The following is a 19594-nucleotide window of genomic DNA, read 5'->3' on the forward strand; positions in this document are numbered from 1 at the left end:
CCAAAGACAAAGGTAGGTAGGGAGCCCACAGTGAAAGAAGAGGGACAGTGCAAAAAGACCTCCCTTTTCTGAATTTTTTTGCCTGTTTAAAGCTGTTCCTGTGACCTGAACTCTGGGTGCTGGCTGTGTATTTGTGTGTGTAGGTGTGGAAATAGAGGATAGTACAGATTAGTGAGAAGCTGGCATTTTAAGGAGCAAAACTTTTGTTCATGAAATATAATTTCATCATTTTCAGCTATATAAAACCGTAGAAAAGGAAGTCCAGATATCCTCAGGACCTTAAGAAAAAAGGTGAAGAATGGTTTAGGCTCAGCATCTCACTGTGGCTAAATAAACAAGAGTGCAAGCATGTACACAAACCATAGGCTGCTCGTGCTCACCCCCAGCCTGGTTAAACTCCCTAATAATAATGCCTGCTGACATACAAGAAATCAATGTACTAATCACAAAGAACTCTTGTCTGTTACTGAAAACAGCCAGCCACAACCCTGGGCCTGGCTCCCCGTCTGATGGCTGGGGTAAAGGCTTCCCAGAAAGGCAGTGTGGCCAGGAAAGGGGCTCAGGAAAGCCCGATACCACAGGTACCTGCTAAGACATACAACTTCCCAGTCTCCTTTGGGGTAATCAGTTGCTTCACACCCAGTTTCTCCCTTTCTGCAGGGCTGCACCAGGGAAACCGTATCCTGGTTAAAAGTTTGTCCCTTGACCCTGGCCAGAGCCTTGAGCCTCATCCAGAAGGTCCCCAGCGACTTCGCTCAGACCCAGGTCCCCCCACTGAAACCCCCAGCCAGCGTCCTTCACCACTGAAGCGGGCACCGGGCCCAAAGCCACAGGGTAAGTGGGTCCAGAGAGGGGCAGAGGAATGGCCCATGAGCGGGGACAGAGGAGGGGAAAGGTTGGCCAGTGGGAGAGGAGAGGGCTTGTTAGAAGGACAGGAAGCACTGTGGTCTAGGGGCAAAGGGCTGTGACCTGGGGCTAACATGTGCACACTGGCATCTCACCTCAGGCCTGCTCTGTGCCTACCTCAGGCAAAGGTACAGACTGGGGGTTTGTGGAGGGGCCTGTGGTCTGGCTATGACAGCCAACTCCAAACTCAGCCCATTGGGATCTCCCCTCTTTTTCCCATCCATCTCTCTAGTCCCCCCAAAGCCCAGCTACCTGCAGATGCCCCGGATGCCCCCACCACCTGAGCCCATCCCACCCCCGCCATCACGCCCACTGCCTGCAGACCCCCGAGTAGCCAAGGGCCTGGCCTCCAGGGCAGAGGCCAGCCTCAGTTCTGCAGCAGTATCCTCACTGATTGAGAAATTTGAAAGGTGAGTCTGGTCCCCAGGGGACCCTGTGGGGGTAGGGTGGGCCTGGGATAGAAAGGACAGTTGTAAGACAGGCCTCTCAGTCAAGCTCATACCCTGCCTTCATGTGTGTCCACCACCCACCTCAGAGAGCCTGTGATTGTCGCCTCGGATAGGCCAGCCCCTGGCCCCAGCCCAGGTCCCGCAGAGCCAGCCATGTTGCCACAGCCACCCCTGCAGCCACCAGTGCCCCAGCTCCCCGAGGGCGAGGCCTCCCGCTGCCTGTTCCTGCTGGCTCCCGGGCCCCGGGACGGCGAGAAGGTGCCCAATCGGGACAGCGGTATTGACAGCATCAGCTCACCATCCAACAGCGAGGAGACCTGCTTCATCAGTGATGATGGGCCCCCCAGCCACAGCCTCTGCCCCGGGCTCCCTGCCCTGGCCAGTGTCCCTGTTGCTTTGGCCGACCCCCACCGACCCAGCTCCCAGGAGGTTGATAGTGACCTGGAGGAGGAGGATGACGAGGAGGAGGATGAGAAGGACAGAGAAATCCCAGTGCCCCCGATGGAGAGACAAGAGTCTGTGGAGGTACTGACCCACGTTCACTGAGAGGCAGGACTGTGTGGAGAAATCAGGAGCCTGGCTTTTACACTTGATTCTTCCCCCAGCTCAGTATCTCTTGAAACAGGGCGTTGTTTCCACTTGGAATGTTTGGCTTCCCTGGTCTCCTGGTACTAAATATCAGTAGCAGACCTGTGCACTGTCCCCCCATCACTGTAAATACAAAAATGACCATGCACAGTTCCAAATGCCCACTAGGAAAATTGTTCTACCCTCATCCAAGAACCACTAGCTGGACCTCAGTTTTTCCATCTTGAAGATGGGTATCATGGTTGGGGATCTTTAAAGTCCTGTTCCAACTGGAAAATCCCCAGATTCAGTAGCTATGTGACATTGGGCAAGTCTCTGCTGCCCCACCACAGCCTCAGTTTCCTTATTTGTAAAATGGAAAGTCTCACATCCAGAGAGACTTCCAGACAGCTGGCCTCCAGAGGGCCACAAGAGCTTAGAGCCCCCTAGGAACCTGAGGCTGTGGGACAAAGGCTCTCAGCAGCAGGAATCCCTTTCTGTGCCCCAGCAGCCTAACACTGCTTCCAAAGGCATCCTTGCACTTAATTAGGTCGCAGCCAGAATACCTGCTCCGCCAGAACCCGGCTCAAATGTGGGGGCCGAGGTCTGGGACTCAGCAAATATGTGTCCAGTGAACAGGCAAGTGGGCCAACAGGCAATGAGTTTTATACATTTTTATACTTTTGGGTTTTCCTCACACCCCAGGTACTCAGTAAGCCTTTGCTGACAGTGAACTGAGTGGGTAAATAAATAACATTTATAGTCTACTTAATCCGTAGTCTAATATGTTTTATTTATATTAAATCATTTTGTTATCTCAATTACAAATGGACTTAGGTCCTATTATTATCTGTATATGTAAATGAAGAGACTTAAATACAGAGCATTTATACAACTTATGCAGGCTAGTAAATGTCAGAGCTAGGATTTGAACCCAGAAAGTCTGACTTTCCAGCCCACACCTTAACCACTACACTATGCTGAGTGAATAGAGGGAGCAGATGGCTGGGTGAATGAGTGACCGAATGAGGAGTGCACGGCATCAGAATTGAGGGGTGACCTTTACAAAACACGGGGGAGTTAGGGGTGAACCTGTGGGGCTTATGGGTTCAGGGATGGGAGGTAGAGTTATCTCGGGGTGGCATTAGGCTTAGAGTAGCATTTGCACTATCTGAGAATTCTGGGGGGTTGGTGAAGATTAGGGTACAGGATGATGGACCAGCAGTTGCCTCTTCTCTCTCCAGTTGACTGTGCAGCAGAAGGTGTTCCACATTGCCAACGAGCTCCTGCAAACCGAGAAAGCCTATGTTTCCAGGCTCCACCTCCTGGATCAGGTGAATGGTCCCTCAGGGGTGCCGGGGCACCAGGACCTGGTAGGCGGGTGCCAAGGAGGAAGTGATAGGCACCACTGAGCCCAACCCTACCATTGGGGCCAGAATCTAGAGTTTGGTAAGGCTCCCCTCTGACCTTGACCCCCATCCTATCCCTGAAGCCAACTCTGATTCATGACCCCAAGCTTGATCTTTGTATCAACCCTCATTCCTAAACCTGGGTAGGTATACCAACCCTGACTGCAACTCTGACCCAGATCCTGAAGTAACCCCTGGCTGTGAACCACACTCTGAACCTCATTCTAACCCTGGACCTATCCCTGACCCCCAAACCCACTAAGAATCCCTAAGGGTAGGAATTTTTGTCTGCTTTGTTCACTGCCTGGCACACAGTAGGCACTCAAAAATATTTGTTGAATGAATGGATCTAATTCCAGACTTCTCTCTGACCCTGACCCTGATCCTGACTTCTCATTGTTCCAATGCCTACCTTCAGATCCTAACCTTGACAACCTGAAATCCAACCCCACATTGTAAGCCAAACTCCATTCCCTCACTCCTCAGTCTCAAGATCAGAGCTGATCCCAAAACTCCACAGAGCTGCCCACAGACACTGCCCTCACCTGCCAGTTGCCCCTTCCCCAGCTAAGCCCCAGGCCCCACTGGGCTGATCTCTCCTGCCCTGCCCCATAGGTGTTCTGCGCCCGGCTGCTGGAAGAAGCTCGGAACCGCAGTTCCTTCCCGGCTGACGTCGTCCATGGCATCTTCTCTAACATCTGCTCCATCTATTGCTTCCACCAGCAATTCCTGCTGCCTGAGCTAGAGAAGCGCATGGAGGAATGGTGAGGGGCCCCAGACCTACGCTGCCCGCCTTCCTGCCCTCTCCCCTCACCACCTTTCACAGAAAGAATCAGGCCTAAGCTCTGCTTTCTAGGCCCTCCCAATCTATAATGAAAGACAGATCAGGACTCAGAAAATTACAACAGAATAATAGCAAAGCTCTAAAGAGTATGAGGTTAGGAGCCAAACTGGCTGGGGTCAAATTCCAGTTCTGCCTCTTGCTAGCTTTATGATGTTAAGCGAATTTCTTAAATTACTCTGCTTCAGTTTCCTCAGCTGTGAAATGAGGGTAATAGTAATAGCCTACGTTGTAGGGTTATTTTAAGGATTAAATGAGTTGATACATGTAGAGAGCTTAAAACAGTACCTGGTATGTAATAAGTGCTAAATGAATGTGAGCAATTTTTTTTGTTGTTTTGTTTGTTTGTTTTTATCAGTGCTATGATAGAGCTGAGAATGGGAGGCTGTGGGAATCCAGATAAAGGGACCAAAACTAGCCTGGGGGTTAAAGAAGGATTCAGGGAGGAGGTGAGATCTGAGCCGAGTCCTGAGGTAGAAGGGCAAGGTTCATAGGCAGTCTCCTGGCTTCCAAGCTCTCCTCTTCCAATTCATCCTTTAGCGTCTATACCACCTGCCATAATGGTCTTTCTGAACAACAATCAGACCATGTCACTTCCTGATTAAATCATCTCCATGCTCCCCACACCCACAGGATAAAGCGTGTCTGTGTGACCACAGACGGCTGGCATGAAGTCACTTCCTACATCTCCCCAACTACTGTGACCCCTGAGGGCTGAACCAGGGCTGGTTCTCGTGTCTCCCCCAGCAGACTGTGACCAATGAAGGCTGGGACCAGGTTTGGTCCTCTGTGTCCTCCAGTAGACTGTGACTCCTGAGGAGTGCAACCAGGCCTGGTTACTTTGCCCTCCCCTACCTGACAGTGACCCTCTCAGGGCTCAGCTAAGTGTGACTCATTTGTGTCCCCAGAATCACCCAGCACAAGGCTGGGCACAGAATCAAAAAGCAGTGTATGAAGTGGCCCTTGCAGTAAGGTCAGAGTGGGTATTCCAGGACGTGTCATCCCTTGTGCTCAAGGCAGGGCAGAGTTGGGGTGGGTGGCAGCCCAGGCTGTGGTCTCAGGTCAAACTGAGCCTTTTGGCCTACTTTGTGTATAGTATAAGTAGCATTTCCAAAGGAGCAGACTGGCTGAGAGGTAGATTTCCAGGACTGAGATAAGACCGGCCTACAGGGTGGGGGCATTGTGGGGGACAAGGATCAGCAGGACCACATCAGCCCCTGTTTCCCCCTAGGGACCGCTACCCACGCATTGGAGACATCCTGCAGAAGCTGGCACCCTTCCTCAAGATGTACGGCGAGTATGTGAAGAACTTCGACCGGGCCGTGGAGCTGGTCAACACCTGGACAGAGCGCTCTACCCAGTTTAAAGTGATCATCCATGAGGTGCAGGTAAGCAGTGAAGCTGGATGGGGCCGACTGGGGTGGACAGGTCTGCAGGGACCCAGTCAGGGGTCTTTGGCCAGACCTGAACCCTCCTGCTTCTGCCTGTCACAGAAGGAGGAAGCCTGTGGCAACCTGACCTTGCAGCACCACATGCTGGAGCCTGTGCAGCGCATCCCCCGTTATGAGCTGCTTCTCAAGGACTATCTGTTAAAGCTGCCCCATGGCTCCCCGGACAGCAAGGATGCCCAAAGTGAGTGCACACAACGGGCCCTGCCCCCCCCACCCCAAGACTTAACTCACAGGGTCAGCCTTCCATTGCCACGTAATTGAGATCTCAGAATAGGACCTCCAAACTGAAAGGCCCACCTTGAGGGTCTGGAATGAGACCCCAGGATGAACCTCCAGGTTGAGATCTCTACCTGAGCACCCAGAGAGAACATTCAGGAGTCCCCCCCAGTCTGAAGTTCCCAACTGGAACTCCAGAGTTTGAGGGGCATAGCCAGAAAGATCCCCTAAAGGGAGCCATCTGTTTCCTAGGTTGAGACCCCAAGGCTGACCCTTTGACTTGTCCTCAAATGAAGTTGTCCCAAGTGCAAAGTGAAACTGAGTCTAAACCCCCAGGGACTGAGCCACCAGGCTAAGGGCGCAGACTGACCCTCTCAGGCCAAGTCCTCTTTACTGAATCTCCACAGCTGAGCTCCCCAGAAAGAGGCTTGTCTCATCAAGCCCCTGACTTTCCATCCTCCACATTAGAGCTTCACTCCGTATCCACCAGCCACTACCCAGAATGACCCTGCCAAAAGAACCCCCATGTCTGATCAGAACCCCACAGAATCACCTCTCCAGAACTGAGCACCTCAGACTGGACTCCATATTTTCTGCCTCCCAGATTTGGATCTCTAGGCTGAGATACCACCTCCTTAGACAAGTAGTCACACATTGAACCACTAGAAAAGTGGTTTCTTCAGTATGAGACCCACTCCTCAAGGTCACACCCCAGAGAGTGCTGCCCAGAGTCTCCCCAACTTTCTCTCCCCAGGCTGTTACTTCCATTCATTCCTTCATTAATATAACAGCTATTTACTGAGCACCTCGGTGTTCTGTGCATTGTCCTAGGCACAGGGGACATGGAGGTGAACAAGACGGACAAGGTCCTTGATCTCAGGGAGTGTGTATTCTACTCGGGGAGATAGACAGTAGACAAAAGTCATAAATACACTGGAGAACATTAGATAGGTGCTATGTGTGATTCAGAGAATAAGAGGGTAATGTGACAGTGACTGGGGGGTCAACTTTAGATTGGGTGGCCTCTCAGAATAGGGGATACTTGAGTCAAATCTGAATAAGAAGAAGGGAGCCACGTGCTGAGTAGGAAGGAGCACGTTCCAAGCAGAGGCAACAGCAGGTGCAGAGTTCCTAAGTGGGGTTGGGGTGGGGCAGGGGGCGGCAGCTTGCATATCTCTGGACCAACAAGAGGACCAGTGTGACCTGAGCATGACCAGTGAAGGTAGAATGGTGGAAGAAATAGGGCTGGAGACAGGAGCAAGACTTGGAAGGCCAAGATGAGGAGATGGATTTTATTCTGAGTGCAGCGGGTAGCCATGGCAAGGTTTTGATTAGGATCACTTGAGGAGCTAGAAAGGGAGCTGAGAGACCAGTTCGAAGCCTTTTGCAATAATCTAAGTGGGAAAGGTTGGCTTGATGAGAATGGTAGCACTGGAAGTAGTGAGAAATGGTTGGATTCAGAATATATTATATTTGAAAGTAGCACTGAAAGAACTAGGGTGAATGGGTGTGGGGCTTGGGAGAAAGAGTCAAGAATGACTTGCATGCATATTTTTGGCTGGTGGTGATGGCTCCTGAGATGAGTGTAGGACTTTGATTTGGAGCTAGATGAGCCTAGAATCCCAGGGAGAGAGATTTGGATGTCACTAGCACAGGGATAGTATGCAAAGCCATGAGGCTGGCCATAGTCACCGAAGGATTGAGTGTAAATGGAGAAGAAAAGGGGGCCAAGGACAAAGCTGAGGGAGGTGGAATCAGCACAGGAGACTTAGAAGGAAGAGCCCTAAAGGTAGGAGGGAAACCAAGAAAACGTGGGGTCCTGGAAGCCACAAGTGTCGGGAGCAGACAGTTGTGTCCACTGCTGTGTCCACTTCCTAAACTGAGCCCCTTCCACCCCACCAGATGGGGCACTTTGCTACCAAGCCTGGACTTCTAGAAAGAGCTAGAACACTAGAAAATTTGATAGCCGAACTCTACAAACAGACCTCTGCAGACTAAGTGCCTTAGTCCTTTCCCCGAATGAGAATCCCCACTGAGGTATCAGGATGAACTATAAAACCTAAACCTCTAGAAAAAGCCTTCCAGACTGACTAGCTGGGATGAGCCCCATAGACTGACATCTCCAACCTGAGCCCTCAGGCTGAACCCAGTTTGAGGTCCCAGTTATAGATCCCCCACACTGGTTTCCCCAAACTAATATCCTCAGACTTGAGTTTCCAAAATGCTCTCCCCACCCGGGGCGCTGAGAGTGGGTTCCCAGTCACAGCCCTCGGCCTGAGGTCCCAGAGGGAGATTCCCCCAAAAGAGCATCCCAGTCTCATCTCCTTAGCCACCATTTTATAAACAGGTATTGCCAAACTGAGCACCCTAGATTACCCCCCCCATTTACTGTCGCTCAGACTGAGACTTCTAGCTTGACCCCAAAAGAATGACTCTCCAGATGATGATGATACCTACCTCACAGAATTGTTTTGAGGATAAATGAGATGATCCAGGTGAAGCTATTGGCACAGTACCTGGTACATGGTAAAGACTCAATAAGTGTTAGTTGTTTTTATTACTGAATGCCCTCCATACTGAATGCCCCTAAAATCAGCCCCCAGATTGAGTTCACCTAACTTCGGTTCCTGTTTTATACCAATCTCAGCCCTATCTGAGTCCCTAGAATGAACTTAAGAGCTTGAGCTTGGCCAGCTGAGCTCCCCACATTGAGCTCAAAGATGAACCCCCCAGAAAGAACTTCCCAGTCCAGTTTTCTGAGCTGCTCAGAATGAAAATCTCTGAATGAGAGCCAGCCTGAGATGTGCTCACTGAGCTCCCCACCAGCCCAAGATCTTAAGCTGACCTCCCTAATTTTTTTTACTCCTCAAGACTAAAATCCCCAGGTAGCACCCCAGAAGATACCTCCAGATTTGAGCCCCCACTGAATCCTGGTTCCCCAGACTGACTCCCCCACTTTCTACTTCCCAGACTGAACTCTGCAGCCTGGACCCTAGACTCCCCAAACCAGGCCAGCCGGAACTCCTGGCCTGAGCAGCCTACCCCGAGCCCAAGACTGAACTCAAACCAGGATCCCAGACTGCCAAGCCTAGACCAGGCCCACCAGAGCTTCCAGACCAAGCTCCTACACAAAGCTCCCCAAAGCACACTCCCTAGCCTGAACCCCCAAATGAAATCCTAGACTGAAATCCCCACACCGAATCCCCAGACAGAGCCTACACGCACTGGACCCCTGGAAATGCCAGTCTGTACCTCACACAATACGCTTCGATAGCAAAGCGGTCTGAGTCCAGCGGCCTCCACAGGCCTGAACGTATATGCCCACAGCTTGCCAGAGTCTTCTTCCTGTACCCTTCCCGGGGCACTGCCTACCTCCACGACCCAGCATGCCCCTTGCCCTGGGGCGGGGGGAGATGCAGAATGTGTGGGAGAAAGGGCAGCTCTGATGTCAGCTCAGCTGCCTCCCAGGCAGGTAGCCTAGGGCCGGCACCTCTTCTCTCTGAGTCTCAATTTCCTCATTGGACAAACAAGGACAAACAGGGCACATAGGGTTGTTGTGACAATTGAATGATGGCATGCAAAGCATCTGTTCAGGAGCCCAGGAGAGGATGGTGGGACCTTGGCCCCATCCTAGGGAGCTCCTAGTCTGCTGAGGGATGCAGATATATAAATACACAATGAATACGTAGTGTGACTGGTGGGACAGAGAGGAGCAAAGGGGAAGGTGGAAACCCAGACAGTATCCTAATCCAGCCTGGGAGCTCAGGGCAGGCTTATTGGAGGAGGTGAGCTGAATTCAGAAGACTGAGTTGGCCAGGTGAAGCAAGACAGGACATGTTTAGAGAGGTGCAAGTGGAGAAAGCTGGAGAGGTCAGCAGAAGCCAGATCACCAAGGGCCTTGAATGCCAGGCTAAAGGACTGAGTCTTTACCCTGCAGGCAAAGGGAAACCACTGACAGATTTGAACAGAGGAGTGACAGCAAGCTGTATGTGAGAACGCTCCCTCTGGTAGCTAGGATGGAAAAGGGCTGGGAGCTTGGAGACTGGCACCTGAAAGGCCTGAACTGGGTTAGGGGCCACAGATCTTGAGCACTAAGACTTGGTCATGGAGGTCATTTTCCATGGTCATTTTCCTTGGTCATCTTCCCCTAGGAAAATAACACTTGGTTTGCCAACCATGTGGATCCTCTTCAGAAGCACCTGTGCTCCTCCAGTACAGGCATATTTTCTGAGTGGGAAAATACAGCACCGTGCAGACAAGAGAGGGGTGCAGTGCAGCTGGGCCTCAAGCATGGGCAAGATTTGTTAGTGTGTGGAGATGCATAGGGACTTATTTCGTTTTTTTTCTGATACCTGGTCACAATAGGAAATATGGAAATACAGGAAAGCTGAAAGAGGCAGGGAAGAAAATCACCTATGATACGAGACTCCAGAGAATAAGTGTGAGGAACATTTTGACATATTTTCTTCCTGGTGTTTTTTATACACGTATATTTGTGAAATTGAGAGCATTCGGTATATACAAGTTTGTATCCTTTCCTTTTCTTAAAATACCCTGAGCATTTCACAGATTATGAAAAACCCTACCAAAGCATCATTTGCAAAGGTTGTTTAGTATTGCATTATATGAATGCACATTTATTTAACTGGGTTGTTTCTGGTTTGACACTGTTGTAAACACCACTGCAATGAAAGTGTATTTGTACATAAAACCTGTATTTTCTTAGTATAGATTCCTATAATCAGAATTATTGAGACAAAGAACAGGATCATCTCTTTGCTTCTTTATCTGACTTTTTTCTAATTATAAAAGTAATACGTGTTCTCTGTCAAAAATATGAAAAAAGAAGACAATAAAAATCACCCATAGTCCCATCATCCAGAGACAACTTGTTAAACATGGGTATATTTCCTTCCAGTTACATGTGTAACTCTTATTGTTGTTTTCTTAATGGTAATAATAATCTTAAGCTTGCGTTTTATTGGCTGCCAGCTATTTCATGTCCTGTGATTCTGCTATTGTGGCATTCATTGAGTCAGTTTCTGATTTTAAGTGCTGTTGCTATGGACATCTTTGAGGCTGGCACTTTCTGGAATGGGGAGGGTGTGGTCAGGCCAGGAGGAGGTATTCAGGGAGCAGAGAAGCTCCCAAGAGGCTTTTCTCTGCTAGCCACCCCCCATCTGACCTCCCACTCCGCCCGCAGAGTCTCTGGAGCTGATAGCCACAGCAGCAGAGCACTCTAATGCTGCCATCCGCAAAATGGTGAGTGGTCCTTCTAACCCCCGCCCTTCCTTGGTCAAGCCACCTATCTCGATCTCCATTCCGGGGTGGGGGGCTTGCGACTTGTGGACATCTGAGGGGAGGCCAGCACCCCAAACCCTGCCTTTTATTCACTGTCTCCTGCCAGGAGCGAATGCACAAGCTGCTGAAGGTATATGAGCTGCTAGGGGGTGAGGAAGACATTGTCAGCCCCACTAAAGAGCTCATAAAAGAAGGCCACATCCTTAAGCTGTCAGCAAAGAACGGGACCACTCAAGACCGATACCTCATCCTAGTAAGTGCCACGGGTAGGGGTGCATGCCCCCCACCCCCGCCCGCCACACTGACCTGGTACTCACTCAAGGCTATACTTCCTGCTCTCCATTCTTTCCTCTACTAACTCATTGTAGTTTCACTACGTTTACTGGGAATTTTTTTCTCTCTACTTTACGGATAACGTAACTAAGACTTAGAGAGAAGTGACTTGCCCAAGGCCACCCAACTAGGAAGGGACTCCCACGCCGAGGCTCTTTCCTTGCAACCTTTGTGCCCAGTCTGGACTGTGTTTTCTCCACCTGTTGCCTTGAGTCCCTAGCAGTAAAGCTTTGGGAGTAATAACGGAAGGGAGCTGGGCCACACCCCTTGTGGGTCCTCCACACATACATCTGCAACCTCTTGCTTCCTAGTTCAACGACCGCCTCCTTTACTGTGTGCCCAGGCTGCGGCTCCTTGGCCAGAAGTTTAGCGTGCGGGCACGCATCGATGTAGATGGCATGGAGGTGAGCACCAGGAGGTGGGAAATGGGGACCCGGAGTGGGGCCCTGGTGCTGGGAGGAACAACGACGTTCTGACTTTGACCCCAAGTGTGTGCATATGTGCAGAGGGCGAGGGCCCTGTAGAGCTCAGTAGGCCTCACCAAGCCCCTTTCTCTCTCCATTCAGCTAAAGGAAAGCTCCAACCTCAATCTGCCTCGGACCTTCCTGGTGTCAGGAAAGCAGCGCTCCCTGGAGCTCCAGGCCAGGTACTTGCCCTTGCCTGTATCTTCCCTCCAGCCCCCTCTTCCCTTCAGATATCCTGAGGCATTCTAGGCCTAGTGCCAGGGCAGAGGCTACCACCCTAGAGGAGAGATTGTTCCAGAGAAAGGGTGGGTACCTTTCCCCAAAGATGCTTGCTCTTCTGATGGGCTTTGTTAGAGGAGAAGGAAGAATGAGATAGTAAACCAAACATAAATAACAGCAGCACAAACAGTTTATTGTAGGTTCAGAGATTTAAGAGAAATAACAACCAAATGCAATGCTTGGTCCATGATAGGAGTCTGGTTTGAGAAAAATAGCCCTAAAAGACATTTGCAAGACAATAGGGAAAACCCTAACTGTGAACTGGGCATCAGCTATCAGGGAATTATTGCTAACTTTCTCAGGTGTGATAATGGTATAGGAGGATATAGGAGAATGGCCTCGTTTTTTGGTGATGCATGCTGATGATTTAGTATCATGATATCTGTAACTTATTTTTAAATGATTTATCAACCAAAAAATATATACATATACACACATATCTACATATATAAATATATATTAATATATACATATAAGATAAATATAGCAAAATATTTTTAAAATTTGCATCTATATAGTGGGTATATATTTAATGTACTTGTGTTATCCTATCTACTTTCCTGTATGCTTGAAGCTTTTCATGATAAAAAAATAATAACAAATTTTAAAATAATGCCTAGCTATTTAACAAAGGGGCCTTCATATGCATTCTCTACTTGAATGATTATAATAATAGTTCACATTTAATGAAGACTTGCTGTTATGCCAGGCACAGTTTTTGTTTTGTTTTGTTTTAATTTTTATTTATTTATTTATTTATTGATGTCTGTGTTGGGTCTTCGTTGCAGTGCACGGGCTTCTCATTGCTGTGGCTTCTCTTGTTGCAGAGCACAGGCTCTAGGTGCACGGGCTCCAGTAGTTGTGGCACACGGGCTCAGTAGTTGTGGCTCACAGGCTCTAGAGAGCAGGCTCAGTAGTTGTGGCGCACGGGCTTAGTTGCTCCGCGGCATGTGGGACCTTCCCGGACCAGGGCTCGAACCTGTGTCCTCTGCATTGGCAGGCGGATTCTTAACCACTGTGCCACCGGGGAAGTCCCTGCCAGGCAGTTTTAAGTTAACTTTAACTTAAACAATTTAAGTTTAAATTGACTAGTCAAATTCTTAAAACAATCCTTGAAGTAGCCACTGTTACCATCAACCTCACTTTACAGATGAGGAAACTGAGGCACAGAAGAGTTATGCACCTTGCCCAAGATCCCACAGCTAAAAAGCAGCAGAGCGGGAATTGCCTTCTGAGGGCCCAGGTGATAGGGTATCGAGGCCATGGTCAGGGCCAGCGAGTGGATGCACATGGGTAGATGATCTGCTTCTGACAGGCTGCAAGGAATTAAGAAATGAGAGTCAGAAGCCTCATTGCTGGAACTGTGTGGAGACAGGAGAGAGAGATGAATGCGCGCTAGAGGGTGTCCTCCTGGAAGATGAGAGAAGGGAGTTAGGTTTGATGCTCTGAGAGACTGAGAGAGCATCTCAGAGGCCTGTGGCCAGGAAAGTGAGAACAAAGGCGACAACAGGCACTTCCAGGGGAGGGCAGGTGTGGGGCCCAGTCAGGCCTCAGCAGAGCCTAAGTGATAAGCCACGTCTGCCGGGAGGCTGGGAAGGAGGGGGCTGCAGAGGGATGCTGGGCCCAAAAGGGTGCCCCGAGCAGTGTAGGGTTTCCTCCTCGTGGCAGAGGGAAGGCATGGAGCATTTGCTTTGCAGTTGCTTTTACTGCCCTTTAAAAAGTTGTTTTTAATGAAAAATTTCAAATATCCAGAAAAGTAGAAATACAACAAATACCCATATGCCCACCATTTAGACAACTGATTCGCAACTTTGGTGACGTAGGAATCAGCTGAGGAGCTTTTAAAAAATACTGATGTCTGGGACCCACCCCTGGAGACTTTGGTTTAATATGTCTGGGGTATAGCCTGAACATGGGGAGTTTTAAAAGCTCCCCAGATGATTTTAATGTGTGCACCAGGGTTTAGAACCACTGACTTAGGAATCAGTATATATTTTTGCCTTCCTTCCCCAACTCTCTGGTCTGCCCTGCAGTCTCCAAGGCCTCCACCCTGGTGCAGGCCCATCAACTGCTCACTAGGAGTAGGACCAGCTTCTTGGCTGACCCCTGCCTGGCCTCGTCTAACTTTTAGTTGCTCCGTGGCATGTGGGAGCCTGCCTTCTTTTTTTTTTTTTTTAATCCAAACAAATTTAATAAGTACCGTATCTAATGACTTTATCAAGATCACCAGATATATGGTTGATATAAAACTTAATTGTATTTCTACATACTAGCAACAATTAGAAAATAAAATTAGAAAAATAATGTTCTTTACAGTCATATCAAAAGTATCAAATACCTAGAAACAAATTCAATGAAATAGTTTCAAGACCTCTACCCTGAAAGCCATAAAATTTTGCTGAGAGACATTTAAAAGGAACTAAATAAATGAGAGATTTATCATTTCATGTACTGAAGTATTCAGTATTGCTAGGACTATGATGATCTCAAATTGATCTACAGCTTCAGTTCCAATCAAAATCTCAGATTTTTTTGTGTGTAAAAGTTGACATATTGATTCTAAATATATATGGAAATGCAACGAACCTAGCACAGCCGGACCAATCTTGATGACAAAGTTTGAAGATTTACATTACCAGATTTCAAGACTTAGCAAAAAACTACTAAAAAGTGTTTTATGGCAGAAGGATATAAATTAGACAGACTGAACAGAGTCCAAAAATAGATGCATACATATATGGACACTTTAAGACAAAAGCAGTAAATACAGTTCATGAGGGAAATTATGTAGAGAAATTAGATATCTCTATGGAACAATATGAAGCAGCCATATAAACTTTGATGGATAATAACATACTGTTTAAAGCTTAAACAAAAAGCAACTCACACTGATTGAGCACCTAGTGTATCAAGGATTGTGCTGGGCGCTTTACAGATCACCTCAGCCCCATTTTCCTTCTGTCACAGCACTGATCCCCCTGTATTGTCCCTGTCTCCCCCTCTAGACCGTGAGCTCCTTCCTTGATGGTAGGGTCCTCTCTGAGGCCCAAGTTCCTAGCACAGGCTCTGGAGAGTATTAATAACTGTTGAATAAGCTCAGATAGGTTATATGACTTGCCTAAGGTCACAAGTGATAAGTGAAGGAACGGAGGGTCACACTCAGGTCTTTCCAACTCCAAAACACCTGCTCTTTACCACTACAATTGCTTTTGGTTGGCCTGCCTAACCCAACATCTTTCTTTCCCCCTGCCCCCACCACCTTCCCTACCCAAGGACTGAGGAGGAGAAGAAAGACTGGGTCCAGGTAACATCCAAGAAGGCTTTGTGGTAGGGGGCTGGAAGAGTATTAACAGGTCTTCAAGGGGGTGGTGGGCTCTCCCCTAAAATTCACATCTCACCAGAATGGGCCTGGACACCTGCCTTCCAATAAACTTTACCATCCCCATTTTACAGATAAGCAAACTGAGGTCCAGAGGTTAAGCAGAAACTAACCAATTCTTCCTTTAGAAAGCTGGCTCCTCTGAGGGTGTAACCCCAGTGAGTTAAGCCCTGTAAAACCTTAATCCCAGATAGTAATAGCCAGGAAGGCCTTCTGTGGTTTTTCAGCCGCTGATCCCCCTCCCCCACTTCACAAATATAAGAACTGAGACCTGGATTTTGGGAAGGGACTTGCCCAAGGTCATACACCTAGCAAGGGGTAGAGCTGGGACTAGAACCCAACTTTTCTGACTCCAAGCTAGGTTATAGGAAGGTGAGGTAAGGGTGGAAATGGGTGGGTTTTGAGGTGTTCTGACCTCTTATTTCTTTCACCTCCTCCCAGGCCATCAACTCTACCCTCCTGAAGCATGAACAGGCGCTGGAGACCTTCAAACTGTTGAACTCCACAAACAGGGAAGATGAAGACACACCCCCCAACTCTCCGGTAAGAGTCCCCACCCCCTCCTCCTGCACCGGGACCCCCTCCGGGCCTCCAGGTGCCCACCTTACCTTGTGATGCTCCTCTCCCCTTCCCAGAGGGTAAAGACCAGAGAGGCAGTGCATGACCTCAGAAGCACAGTCTTCTTTTGGTAGGGCCACAGAGAACTCACTGGGCAAACAATGCTCAGAAAGTAGACGTGACGGGTCGTCAGTCGCACAGTGAGGTAGAGCAGAGCCAGGACTCAAAGGCAGGTCTTCTGAATGTATCTGCTGCCTCCCAGTGATGATCCAAGCCTTGGAGCAGGGGCAGGGGCAGGGGCAGGGGCAAGGGCTGGGTGGACTGGACTGGGGAGTAGCTGTCTCTGACCTGAGACCTGGCCCTCTCTCCAGAATGTGGATCTCGGGAAGCGGGCACCTACGCCCATCCGGGAAAAGGAAGTCACCATGTGCATGCGCTGCCAGGAGCCCTTCAATTCCATCACCAAACGCAGGCACCACTGCAAGGCCTGCGGGCATGTGAGTGTTGGGAGGCAGGGGCAGAGCTAGGGAGGGGACAGGCTGGCAGCCCAAAGGCCCACTTCTAAATGGGCACTAAGTGGGGGGAGGCTGTGAGTCTGCTGTGGGAGTTGGTACACTGAAGGGGAAGGCCCGCTGGAATCAGGCTGTTCTTACCCACTTGCCACCCCAGGTGGTTTGTGGGAAGTGCTCCGAGTTCCGGGCCCGCCTTGTCTATGACAACAACCGCTCCAACCGTGTGTGCACTGACTGCTACGTGGCCTTGCATGGTGTGCCCGGGAGCAGCCCCGCCTGCAGCCAGCATACACCCCAGCGCCGGAGGTCCATCCTGGAGGTAAGAGCCAACCCCCCAACTAAGCCACCCACACTGACCACATGGGCCCCAGCCACCCATGCAGTGGTGGCTGAGGCCTGGGCACCTCTGAAATCGTAGTACCGTGTGTATCTACTGAACAAGTGACCCAGGCTTGGAGTGAGTAAAGTGAGTATGAGTGAATGAGAGAGTAATTTTTATTTAAGTGCTTTATTCTTCACAGTAACTTACCTATCAATGCTATTCCTATTCCTGTTTTACAAATGAGGAAACTGAGGCCCTGGGAGGTTATTTGCCCATGTGACACAGTGAGTGACTGCTTTCTTATTACAGAGTAGGATATATGCACTGAAGAAAGTTAGACAATATAAACAAAAATAACAAAAACACCGTATTCCTTTGACCCAGAGATTACCACCATTAACACTTATGCTTCCTATCTTTCTAGATGCGTGCACATACACACGCTTTTGCTTTTGTTTTTCAAATTGAGGTGTTTATTTAATGCTTAAAGAAAGCTAACTCTGTGCCAGGCACTCTTCTGAGCGCTTTGCATGTATTAATTCATTTAATCCTTACAACAGCCCTATATGCTCTGCTTCCAACTCAATATATTTCCATCTAGGGCTGGGATTCTGGGACTGACTGCCTTACCCACCCACCCAACCCCTTAACCACAACGCTAGGTTGCTTCTCGCTGAGGGTAGGGAATGCATGTGATGAAAGGTGAAAAAAAAGATGAAGTGTAACTGCATAAATGACTTGAGGAATAAATGGACTGATGGAAGAATGCCTGACTGGCATTTAGGTGCCCCCACTGAGAGCTACACACCCCTCCCACCAACCCTTAGAGGCAGCAGCCATGGCCCAAATCTGGCAGACAAGCCTGGCTTTGAATCTCGACTCTGACTCACTGAGTGACAACGGGCAAATCACTCCCGCCACCTGAGCTTCAGCGTCCTCCTCGGAGACATGGAAAATATAGCAATCCCTATGCTGAGGGGGTGTTGAAGCCAAGAGGAGCCAGCCTAGGCCTCCTATCAACATTGATGCCCCCCATGTCTCTGGCCACAGAAACAGGCCTCAGTGGCTGCGGAGAACAGCGTCATCTGCAGCTTCCTGCACTACATGGAGAAGGGCGGGAAAGGCTGGCACAAGGCATGGTTTGTGGTCCCTGAGAACGAACCCTTGGTGCTGTACATCTACGGAGCCCCTCAGGTGTGTATACTACTCCTTTGGGTCCTTTCAGCCACCTGGCAAAACCAGGCTGCCCTCCTTTCACCCCAGTCCTTCACCTCTCCTTGACCGTGGAGGATAGGGTGAACCTAAGGAGAAATCAGAAGCCCCCATCCTTGTGAGACAAAGACTGGCTAGAGGCAAGGAGTGACTGTAGGTCAGCTTATGTAGAGAAAAGTCGGTGACTTGTGGGGGGAGCTAGCTTCCTGGAGGAAGCTGTAGTGGAGACAAGGCACTGCTTAATCCAATTTGGAGTGGGGAAGATGTAGATGGGGGGCAACAGCCCAAAGGCCGGAAAACATTATATGCTAAAGAGACTAGCCCACCTGGTTTGGGGTGTGGAAGGAAAGAGGTGTTTGAACCAGCCTGCGTTCTAGCCCCAATTCAGACATTTTCCTGTTGCTCAGTGAAGCCACGTTAAGGTTCTTGAGCAGGGGAAGAAAAAGAGGGATTTAGCAGATACAAAAACCAGTGAGAGGCCCGACCCCTAGGTGATCCCTGGCTTTGTCCCTGTTCCCCAGGATGTGAAAGCCCAGCGCAGCCTGCCCCTCATTGGCTTTGAGGTGGGGCCTCCAGAGGCTGGGGAACGGCCTGACAGACGGCATGTCTTCAAGATCACCCAGAGCCACCTGAGCTGGTACTTCAGTCCTGAGACAGAGGAGCTGCAGCGGCGCTGGATGGCTGTGCTCGGCCGGGCAGGCCGTGGGGACACGTTCTGCCCAGGGCCCACACTGTCTGAGGACAGAGAGATGGAGGAGGCACCAGTGGCAGCTTCAGGAGCCACGGCGGAACCCTCCGAAGCCCCCCAGACCCGAGACAAGACCTAGAGGGTTTGTGGGTAACTGGGGCCCCCTGCCCCACACTCTAGCTGCCCATGTCCAATTGAGGGCCCCAGCCCACTCTCTCCCAGCTCAGTCAATACTTGAACTCCCATCATGGGCACTTTCAATCCTGAATGCTGGGTCTTGGGTTTTTTAATTCATCTTTTCACAAAACCTGGGCTTTTAAAACAAATATTCCTACAGTGATGTTAATTTTTTTTAAACCCTGTCCTCCAGGGAGGGTGGGAGCTGTTGCTAGACCTGCCTGAATTAGGCCATTTCCCCCCAACCCCTCAATACCCTACAGATCCTGCCTCCACCCGATTCCCCCCAGAGCACCAGAGGCAGGAGATCTGGATTCAAGTGCCAGCTCTGCCACTGACCCCATGGTCCTGGCCCACCCCTGCCCCCTCAACCAGTGTCTTCACACGTATGATGCTACATGGGGTGGTGACCTCCTGCCTCTCCCACAGCTTACAGCTTCTACCTGGCCCCAGGCTACCCAGTATTTTATCGTCCAGACCCATGGCAGGGCCACCGGGCAGGACAGGGGAACAGGGGGGGAGGACAATGA

General features: G+C 49.8%; 1 protein-coding gene across 1 annotated transcript in view; it reads left to right on the forward strand.

Annotated features, from left to right (window-relative positions):
* Nucleotides 1–19593, forward strand: part of FGD1 (FYVE, RhoGEF and PH domain containing 1) — a 35343-nt gene extending 15750 nt beyond the window's left edge. Inside the window, exons 2-18 of the mRNA XM_081221389.1 lie at nt 661–834; nt 1139–1316; nt 1442–1880; nt 3167–3256; nt 3947–4095; nt 5404–5560; nt 5666–5804; nt 11043–11101; nt 11247–11393; nt 11785–11877; nt 12040–12119; nt 15490–15520; nt 16037–16138; nt 16525–16650; nt 16823–16984; nt 18038–18181; nt 18721–19593. Of these exons, the coding sequence (XP_081077515.1) occupies nt 661–834; nt 1139–1316; nt 1442–1880; nt 3167–3256; nt 3947–4095; nt 5404–5560; nt 5666–5804; nt 11043–11101; nt 11247–11393; nt 11785–11877; nt 12040–12119; nt 15490–15520; nt 16037–16138; nt 16525–16650; nt 16823–16984; nt 18038–18181; nt 18721–19026 (2576 nt within the window). The 3' untranslated portion in view covers nt 19027–19593. The remainder of the gene's footprint in view (nt 1–660; nt 835–1138; nt 1317–1441; nt 1881–3166; nt 3257–3946; nt 4096–5403; nt 5561–5665; nt 5805–11042; nt 11102–11246; nt 11394–11784; nt 11878–12039; nt 12120–15489; nt 15521–16036; nt 16139–16524; nt 16651–16822; nt 16985–18037; nt 18182–18720) is intronic.
* Nucleotide 19594: the final 1 nt, after the last annotated feature.

This window comes from Mesoplodon bidens (assembly GCF_964165515.1).
Source record: "Mesoplodon bidens genome assembly, chromosome: X".
In the NCBI taxonomy this organism is placed as follows: Eukaryota; Metazoa; Chordata; class Mammalia; order Artiodactyla; family Ziphiidae; genus Mesoplodon; species Mesoplodon bidens.